This window comes from Seriola dumerili, unplaced genomic scaffold (genome assembly GCF_002260705.1).
Source record: "Seriola dumerili isolate Sdu_G_001 unplaced genomic scaffold, Sdu_1.0 BDQW01000149.1, whole genome shotgun sequence".
Lineage (NCBI taxonomy): Eukaryota > Metazoa > Chordata > Actinopteri > Carangiformes > Carangidae > Seriola > Seriola dumerili.
Genome location: NW_019174404.1, coordinates 4,317,489 through 4,327,903, shown reverse-complemented (window position 1 = coordinate 4,327,903; position 10,415 = coordinate 4,317,489). Strand labels below are relative to the sequence as shown.

At 39.9% G+C, this 10,415-nt stretch overlaps 1 protein-coding gene across 1 annotated transcript in view; it reads left to right on the top strand.

Annotated features, from left to right (window-relative positions):
* Positions 1-335: 335 nt before the first annotated feature.
* Positions 336-10,415, top strand: part of LOC111225349 (metabotropic glutamate receptor 1-like) — a 25,523-nt gene continuing 15,443 nt past the window's right edge. Inside the window, exons 1-3 of the mRNA XM_022750159.1 lie at positions 336-419; positions 2,106-2,930; positions 6,380-6,629. Coding sequence (XP_022605880.1) covers positions 2,222-2,930; positions 6,380-6,629 — 959 coding nt within the window. The 5' untranslated portion in view covers positions 336-419; positions 2,106-2,221. The remainder of the gene's footprint in view (positions 420-2,105; positions 2,931-6,379; positions 6,630-10,415) is intronic.

The window sequence follows — 10,415 nt, the reverse complement described above, 5'->3', positions numbered from 1 at the left end:
TCCTGGATTTGCAGGAAACCATCTCTCCCTCAATGCCTACATCTTCTCTGTATGGATATTTCCATATTCATATATAAATGTGCTCCCCCAAAAACGTTGTTGATGTTATGTTGTGGCGTAACGTGTATGAACAATGGTTTCAAATCAGGGGCACTGCAGTGACTGTGACCCGCTTTCAAGATGCAGTGAGGAAGAGGAGAAGAAGGGGGCACCTCATGATCAGTGCAGAGAGACACACAGAGACACACAAGGGGGGAGAGAGAGAGAAAGAGAGAGAGACAGAGAGAGAGAGAGAGAGACAGAGAGAGAGAGAGAGAGACAGTCAGTCCCACCGTGTTTTCGCAGCAGAGGAGCTGGAGTCCAGTCTGGCTGCTTCAGAGGAGACACAGACCCGCTATGTCCCGAACTGCCTGGTGCAGGTAGGTAAAGTCATGTCAGTTATTAGATGCGGTGCTTTGCAGACACGGACTCAGCGACTTAACACGAGGACGATTTCCTGAACCTGCTCGAGCATTCAGTCAGCTCCGTCAATTAGGCTTCACGCTCTAATTGGGATGCATATGCATGTAGGTGACGATGGGAAAAATGTAGATGACACTGGTTGTAGAGCTGCGAATAAGGAGCTAGAGTCAGCTGTCAAACGGTGAGAAGATGATTCAGACAGAGCACATATCGCAGTCTTGTGTGTGTGTGTGTGTGTGTGTGTGTGTGTGTGTGTGTGTGTGTGTGTGTGTGTGTGTGTGTGTGTGCGTGTGTGTTGTTTGAGGGGTAAAAGTTGAAGAAACAGTCGCAGGTTGAAATAGAGAATCAACTGTAACAGAGGCAGCTGTCCGTGGTGCTGAAACTCAAAGGATTTTCTCTGTTATAAAGACAACTTTCTATTCCCCAGATTCAGTATTTATCTTGATATTTAGGGGCTTTACTCACTTTATAGCAAATGCACTCATGTATTTGCCTTTTTGCATATTTTAATACATGATGTATGTGCTATGAGTCTGTTTTTACATGTCATCCATGACAGAAAAAGAGGGACATATTCTATCTTTTAACATTTTAGAGAGTTATGATGTGATTGACTCAATGAAACAACAGTAAAAGATAAATCAAATGAATGAAAGATGTAGCGCTGCAACCAAGGCTGGATTACCAACTGTGCAGAGTGGGAAACTGCCCATGGGCCCCACATTCCCTGGGGCTCCAAAAACCCCATGCACACATATATATTTAGTTTCATTTATTTATTTATTTTGCGTATATTTGTTGCTTTTTTTGTTGCAATGTTGTGGTTTATCAAATTGCTATACTTTTTTCGATGTGGAAACCCTTGAGCAAGGTCATATTACTCCATCACTGGAGAACTGTAATGCTGCAACAAATAATTCTTTTCAATATAAATACATCTGACAATTATTTTTTCTTAATTTACGATCATCATCATCATTATGACTTTACTGTCAGAGAAAACTGAGAAACTAGGAAATATTCACATTTAAGAGGCTGGAAGTGATTTTTATTTATTTATTTATTTATTAGCATTTTATGGACTTAAACAAATCATTTGTCAAGCTTGTTACCCATTCATTTTCTGGCACTTGTCTAATCAATTAATCAACTAATCATTTCAGCTCTTGGTTTCTGTGTGCCTGAGGAAAATAATGACACTACCATGTATAGTGTATGTCAATATGGGCTCAACAACAGGACTTTGCCATGAGGCCCCCTAGAGGGTTAATTTGTCATGACTGCAATTAATGACATTTGTTTTATTATCAATTAATCTGCTGTTTATTTTCTTGATCAATCAATTAATCATGTTGTCAGAGAGATGTTGTGAGAAATGTACAGAGCTGAATATGACATTTTCAATTTAGTTGTTTCGTCCAATCAATAATCAAAATCTATCAAAAGATATTCAATTTATTATCATACAAGACAAAGTATAGTAAAGGATCTGAGAATCTGGAACCAGTGACTCAAAGGTTTAACTGATTATCAAAATAGATGGTAATTTTTGGTTGATCAACTAATTGATTAATTAACTAATCATCGCAGCTCTAGTCACGTGTGTGAAAAACAAGAATTAATGCCCCTTGTTTCACATGCAGGGTGACAACACTGAAGGAGAAGCAGCTGAGTTAATTGCCATTTCATCCTAAAGAGGATTGATGGACCTCCATTATGGCCAAGTGGACATGATTCTACATTCAGCTCCTGTGGCAAAATGTCGAATATGATTTACCTGACTGCCATTTTGTACTTGCCTGTTTTACTGTTTGAGGCATTTGTGTTGTCCAAAGGCAAGTATGAGAGGTCAGTGGTGCCGAGTTCGGCCTCTCGCCTGGTGGCGAGGATGGACGGGGATATTATAATCGGCGCCCTCTTCTCTGTTCACCACCAACCATCGGCTGAGAAGGTGGCAGAGAGGAAATGCGGGGAGGTCCGCGAGCAGTACGGCATCCAAAGAGTGGAGGCCATGTTCCACGCCTTGGATCGGATTAACTCTGACCCAAACTTGTTACCCAACATCACCCTGGGCTGTGAGATCAGGGACTCCTGTTGGCATTCCTCTGTGGCTCTGGAGCAGAGCATCGAGTTCATACGAGACTCCCTCATCTCCATCCGGGATGACAAGGACGGCTCCAGGTGGTGCATCGAGGGGGTTCCTTCCAGTCAGCCTCCACCAACCAAGAAGCCCATTGCAGGGGTCATTGGGCCTGGGTCCAGCTCTGTTGCAATTCAAGTCCAAAACCTTCTGCAGCTGTTTAACATCCCTCAGATTGCCTATTCTGCAACCAGTATTGACCTCAGTGACAAGACTTTATTTAAGTACTTCCTCAGGGTGGTGCCCTCAGACACCCTTCAAGCCAGGGCCCTTTTGGACATCATCAAACGATACAACTGGACCTACGTGTCTGCAGTGCACACCGAGGGTAAGACACATTTCTTGATTCAGTATTGCATGTCCAAAAAGTTGAGGAGCTCACAAGAGACAGATTTTTCTAAAAGAATGGTCAAAACTGAAGCAGCAGAGGCCAAGATAGTTCCTCAACAGAAATGTTTCAAACTATGTAAAAATACTCTGCTATGATTAATATTTTTGTTTAACATGTTTTTTTCCACATAAAAGGTGAAAAAAACTGGGGCTGTAAGCACATCTATGCTTACTTCCTCATTGAGAAATTTGCATCAGGATTTATGCCCCGCCCACTACCGCTGCTCGCGCTAAGTTAACAGGTGAAACAGCAACGTTTATCAAAATGGTTAGCTGAGGAAACATCGGAGAGACTCTGCCAGATGTTTGAGCCTCAGTCAGACCGATACTCATAAGTTTTTGAGGAATTTGTTGTGACCAAAAGCGGCGACTAGAAGATGTATCAGAACGGTAAGTGTTTGTGAAGCGTACGTTGTTTGTTAGCTTGTAACTGGCAGTGGCTGACACAGTGCTAGTGGCCGTGCTAATGCAAACTCTAGCTCTCTGTGCTGACAAAGTTTTCGGTAACTGATGAGAGGGCAGGGCGTATCAAGACGGTTAGTGTTAGAGGAAACATCAGAGAGACTCAGCTACATGTTTGAGCCCAAGACAGACCCTGATAATGATAGTGTTATGAATTACAATAGGCGACTAGAAGACATATCGGAACGGTTAGCATAGTTAGCATCTTTCATTGTTTATGTTGTTTGTTAGCTTGTAACTGGCAGTGGCAAGTTCAATAAGTTATATGGCTTTATATAACAGACATGCTGGTATAAAACTTAAGTCTCAACCCTAATAACCGCAATGACATCACCAGGGTTATATTTTTTGGCTGGATTAGCCATGGGCCAACTGTACGTTAATGTCTGTGACTGACTGATTGACTGACTGAGTGATAGAGTTGAGTGAGCGATGAAGTTACACTTGGTTTGACTTTTCCGATTGGCCGTTGCTCTTTCAAAATGATTTGGCTTGAACAGTATCATTATGTCATCAGAGTGCGTTAAAAGAAGATCCATAACAGTTTTCATCAGGCAACAGGCCTTTATTTGAGGCAGGCTTGTATTAGAGGTAGGCGTTTATTTCTAATATATAATTGATCATACTGGTATTTTAGTACGAAGCCTTGCTTTGATCAGCTCCCATTTGCCCTGTTAAAGTTACTGCATAATGTGTTAATACAAATGCAACTGTAAAATTAAAAGCCCTCTAATATTTCAGTGGATAGAAACACTTTATTTCTTAACAGTGCTTCAATTGCTGTGCTGATGTGCTGCAGTAAGTGTATCATTTCTGGTTGCTGATGTTGTTATTTACATGCTGTTTACATACGTACATTTACATTCTCTCTCTCCTCCCACCCTCCTGCTTTCTCTTGCTTGGTATGTCTAATGTTTAGTTATTCCTCTGCCTTCTTTAGCGAAAATGGTACAAGTAATAAATGAATTGCCGTAATGGAAGCAAGGCTCAGTGAATTGGAAGTGCTGCTCCACTTCCCAGCAGCTCCCAAGCAGCCAGGAAGCCAGGGCAACTGGGTGACTGCCCGAAACAAGAGGCGTAGCCCTAAGCCCATAGTTGACACCACCACTGTGCCAACAAAGTGTTTAAAATAGCATGATTATTTTGTTGAATTTATTCTAGGTTTATACATAGTCTTGTTTAACTTTGGAAAACTTTATCCAAAACCAAAAAACACAAAAGTTATCACAGGCTGACTTGGACTCCTCAACAAGAAAACTGAACTTTATGTGAAAAATCAATGGAGTGCCCTTTTCAATCAACAGTCCTGTCTTCTCAGTGTATATTTTTTTAGAGACAGGGGTTCTTAACAATATATAAGTACTATCTAGGCACTGATTTAATCCATATTGTTGCATTTTGCTGCAATAATGTAACAGTTGTTATATTTTGTGTATGACATTATGTAGACTGCATTTCTAACAGCAGGTGGCTGCAGACAGTTGTTGTCTCTTTTGTGAGGCTCATTCCCACGATCAGTATAAGTAGAGGGCAACTTCAGAGAAGGATATAGAAAATTATCTTTTGTGAAGTCTGTTTTTTGTGGAGGATGTAAGGTTCCCTTTCAGGCATCAAAGCCCATAAAGAGCTATTTCATATTATGAAGACACAAAAGACACAAAATGCCTTTGCATTTTCTCTTTTCTTTTCTGTTAATTTTCTTCCTTAGTTTTTCCAGCAGGAGTCTTAATTTGTTGCCCCTGCAGATATCAGCTGCTGTTGCAAAAGCTGGAACAGTTACTCCGTTAATCAGTCAGTTGATTGACAGGAAATTAATTGACAGCTACTTTGTCAATTAATCATTTGAATCATTTTTCAAGCAAAAATACCAAATATTCCCTGTTTACAGCCTCTCAAATGTGAGGATTTGCCAATTTTCTCTGTTTTACATGATAGAAAACTAAAAATCTTTCAGTTTGAATTGGACTATTAGTTGGACAAAACAAGATGATATAGACAAATAATTAATCACTTAATCCAGAAAACAGTGGCCAGATGAATTGATAAGGTCACCTTCATTTGATCTGTATAATTAATTATCAGTCCAGACTGACACTCTGCAGCTATATTATGAATTGCTATTTTCCCACACATCCTTGTATCTCATTTGAAAAACATTTGCATTACCTGTCAGCATATCTTATGCCATGAATATATATAATCCAAGATTATACACTGAAAACACATTTTATAAGCATGTAAGAGGATATATACATTTGAACAAAGTTTACAATAATTGAGATTCCTTCCACATGAGCAAGAGTCAGATGTGTCATGCATACCTGAAATACTGTTAAAGCAGCCGTTGAAAATCTCTTATCTGTTTTTACACCGAGGGAATATGAGTTTGTAACAAGCTGATAAAAAACCAAATCAAAACCTGGCAAGCCCTCTTTGTTTACTGTGTTGATAATCCGTATGTTGTTTTGGCAATGAAATAAGAGCTATAGGCGTACATATTAGAAGTTTCAGAGGCAGAAAGAGAACAGCCTTGATGAAGTTATTTTAAGTCATTTGGTGGCTGTTATCAATCCATACAGTGCTGATTGTGGACATCTGGACAGGCCACCTCAAAGTGACAAGTGCCCCTCTTGTCTTCAGAAACTGCTGTTGAGGTCACCTTCAGCCTGTTTGCTCCAGTTGTACTGCTCTTGATTCCGTAAAAATAACTCTGGGGATCTAACGGACCTCTTAAATGTTAAAGGAAGAGATGTGTGTTCTCAGCACACTTCCCCTGGATAATTTAAGCAAAAAAAACAAAACATGTTTGACATTCAAACAATGTGGAAAACTGACTCCAGAGTGAACTTATAAATCAAAACCAATTGATTCTTCCCTTTCTCCTGTGAATGAAACTCCCCTGACAGCTCCTCTTGTCTCTCTCAGGTAACTACGGTGAAAGTGGGATGGAAGTGTTCAAAGAGCTTGCCTCGCAGGAAGGCATCTGCATCGCCCATTCTGACAAGATCTACAGCAACGCTGGCGAGAAGCACTTCGACAGGCTGCTGAGGAAGCTGCGGGAGCGTCTGCCTAAGGCCCGAGTTGTTGTCTGCTTCTGTGAAGGCATGACAGTCCGAGGGCTGCTCATGGCCATGAGACGGCTCGGAGTAGCTGGAGAGTTCCTCCTAATTGGCAGGTTTGTTAGAGGTTGTTTTCCCACAGGGGGGTTTAGTTTTGTCTGTCATGTTTTTTTGGATGAAAAGCACTCAAGTTCTCAAACTTTTTTTTTTCCAGGATGATGAAAAGAATTCTTTCTCTCAGTGCAGCAGTTGATTTTTAAAAGGTTTTAAGGGAAATGAAACTCAAACAAAATAATGATCAGGCAAACTGAAAGTTTAAGTAAGAAACAGGAGAAAAAACTCAGAACTGGGACACTTCTCTCATGACTTCGTTCCACATTTATTGATGACATTTGTGGCACTGATGAAAATAAAGATAGTTGAGAAAAAATTTCATCACAAGGTCCATTTAGTAACTGTTCTTGAGCATCACATGATCTTCCTCAGCAGATGGAGTTTGCACAGTTGTGAAAGAAGATCAAGGTAGTTGACGAAACCATCTCGTCACAATGCATTTCGTAACTGGAGCTTTCGATCATGTCACTCGATGTTCCTCAGCAGACGAGGTTGTGATTTCCATTTTCTGAGCACGTTAAGGACTATTCGTGGCTTTAATCGTACCACAAGGTCCGTTTAGTAGCTGTTTTGGAGCTCTTGATGCTATTGATCAACTGTATCATTTTACATTATATTCATTGAATTAAGGTTAAGCCATATGAATATGAAGTATGTTTCATATACAGTGGCAGTCCAAAGTGCTTTACACATTGTGTAATAAATAAGTCAGAATAGTTATAACACTGATGATAATAATAATAATAATTTAAACACATTAAACATGAAATGGGATTATGAACAAATAATACATTTTCCACACAAATGACACTATAATTCTATGAGGAAAATACTACGCTGAATTCCCTGTTATAACATGTAGCTACACTCAGGATGGATGGTATACACAAAGTTCATATGGAACTGAAATATTCTCTTTTTTTCCTACCGGGAGTAGAGTTCCTCTGAAAGCAGAAGATGCTTTGAGTCAGGCTCAGTAATGAATAATGCATCCATGCAGCGAGCTCTCCCTCTCCCTGTCAGATCACAGGCAGGATGGGCTAATATGGGACAGCACCTCCAGCATAAGCTGGGGAATGTGGCGTAGTGAACATCAAAGCTCATATCAGCACTTATACCAGACATTCCCTCTTTATGGAGACTCAGCTCATCTCAAGTCCTGTTAGGAGTAGTAGCAGCACCTGAAACGAGGCTACGATAAAAGCTCGCTACGGTTAATATGCTGCGAATCGCTTCATTAATGTGTGGCTACTTTATTCACAAAGCCAGATGAGAAGGACTCAAAACTCCTTTCTGAAAACCCCAAATGATTAAATACATGTATGAAAAAAAAATAGGGCGTCTTAAAGCCTTAACTTGCTCTTACTCCTTCCACTTAAATTTTGCCCTGTTGCTAAAATCTCCATAGAAGATAAGGTGTGTGTGTGTGTGTGTGTGTGTGTGTGTGTGTGTGTGTGTGTGTGTGTGTGTGTGTGTGAGTGTGAGTGTGAGTGTGTGTGTGTGTGTGTCTCTGGGTCGGGGAGTATACTGAAAAAAGAAAATGTTGAAAAATGTTTTTTTAGAGCAATGCAGCAAGTGAACACATGCAGCCCTGTACAACGGGCCAATCCAAACGCCCCGATGGTGCTGGTCATCACATCCATCTGTCTGCTGTTGTGGAGGATGAAAGAAATGGCTGTTCTCACACACAGATCCCACACATTCTCGAACAACAGACAATTCATTTTGATCAACTCGTCAAGTGAAGCTCCATCGCTTTGGAAATTGATAAAAGATAATATTCAGTTTTATGACTCTGCTTGACAGGAAACTTGCAAATATTTGAACTCCTGATCTGTATTGCTTTGAAAACGTCCTCCCTTAAGATTAATTATTTCATAAAAACATTAATTCAGATTTAAAAATACTCTTGTGTGTGATTTGCCTAAAATTGTCTTCAATTATACCTCAGTTGAGAATGATTCATAAATGCAGTGATATCAATCTGTGTGATAAATGTGTAATCTGTACGAGTACGTTGTGTCGTTGACGTCAGAGCTGTAGGTTTTTGGCCTCTCAGAGTGTTGACTGGGGGAGTGTGATGCTGGGAAGCAGATGGCCAGTACTGTTGATACTGTCACACTGGACAGTCATGTCAATTCGTTCTTGAGGTGTCAGCCAAGCAAACGTGCTGCTAGGTTCGGCTCTCTAAAGCTGGCAGAGTATTTTTGTCTGCTGCTTAACTGTAGTTTTTGTTGCAATAATTCAAAATCCTTGAATTATTCCCTTTTTGAATACAAAAAATTCATTGTTTTCCTTCCAGAATTCATCTCTCTTTTGGCAGGGTGGAAAAAGCCTCTGCTCAGTGTTTGTGTCAAATCACTAATTATTTAGAAACTGGAATTTACATACTCACAGGACAATTGCTTACATTTTACTTAACTAGCAGGTGAAGTGGAAAAAATACAGCTTGAGGCGAGTGGGAATGTTCATTAAGTATGGAATATCTAGTCATAAACAAAAATATTGGACCACAATCATTTTGGCATTTCATGAAAAGGAACACCAAAATTATTACAATTTCATCCCTCTTGAAATTCTCATGTGCTTATCGAGACATTTCATCTCAAAAAATCACAAATATCAGAGGCCACTGGAGGAAAAGTCAGGCTGACCGGATTTTAAGTCCAAATTATTTAAATTTCTGGGTCCATGAATGTTGAACAAAATTTTTTAGAAATTCATCCAGTAGTTCTTGAGCAATGTGAGCTATTTTAGTCTGGACCAAAAATGGTCTATTGGCCTACAGACTCGGAGCTGAGATTGCAAGCATGACCAAAAAAAAGGGGAAAAAAAACTTGATTGTAGGATTTGTCATTTTGGTTTGAACTTTTTCAAATTGTCAGGCTCTATTACATCGGATCGAACTGTTTGTAGAGCACATTTAATACACAAAGACAAATCCAGACAGTGCTTTACAAACTAAAAAAGAAAGAATGGCATAGAAACAGCAACAGTTAAAATGTTGATATTATAAATTGAAATAAAATAAAACCCTCACACAAACAAATTAAAAAGTTAAGAACAGAGACATAAATAAGATAGAGGTCAAGATGGTTCTGGTGAGTATTAGTTCAAGTCAGGGTGCAGAACAAAAGTTTTTAACCTGGATTTAAAGGTGTTTCAAAGTCAGAGCAGGTCTTGTCTCCTCTGGAGGTTTGTCCCAGCTCTAAATGTTGCTACTTTAGCTTGTACTGTAGGGAACAGTTATCACGCCCTTAACTTGATGACCTAATAGACACAGAGTTTCATTTGGTTAAGACGGTGAGAGATGTATTTTGTGAGGAGTCTCGCTTGCTCGAACATGTTTCTCCTGAATGAGCTGAAGTTGTCTGAGAGTTGTTTTGGGGGAGAGGTCAAGTAATCAAACCTGCAGGAAATGAACAGCATGAATTAGTTTCTCCAAGTCCGCTCGCCTTGTACACGTCTTCTGTTTTAGAATATGTTGTATGCAGATATATATATAGTATTTTGTTTTTGACATTTGCTCGTTCCAAGATTTTTGGTTTTCAGAGAGAGAGAGAGAGAGGGTGAGGACTAACTTCAGCCTTCCTTTCAGCGAGAAAATTTGTGATGTTTCATTTTATTCAGAGCGTTGTTTGCAATCTGTGGAGCTGCTTTCAATGTCAAATCATCCCTGGAACGATGCTATTTAAGGCCTCCATTCCCCAGCTCTTCCTCGTTCGTTTCTCACTCATAAAATACAGTAGGCTATACCATATGTGCATCACAGATTGATCCCACGCAAT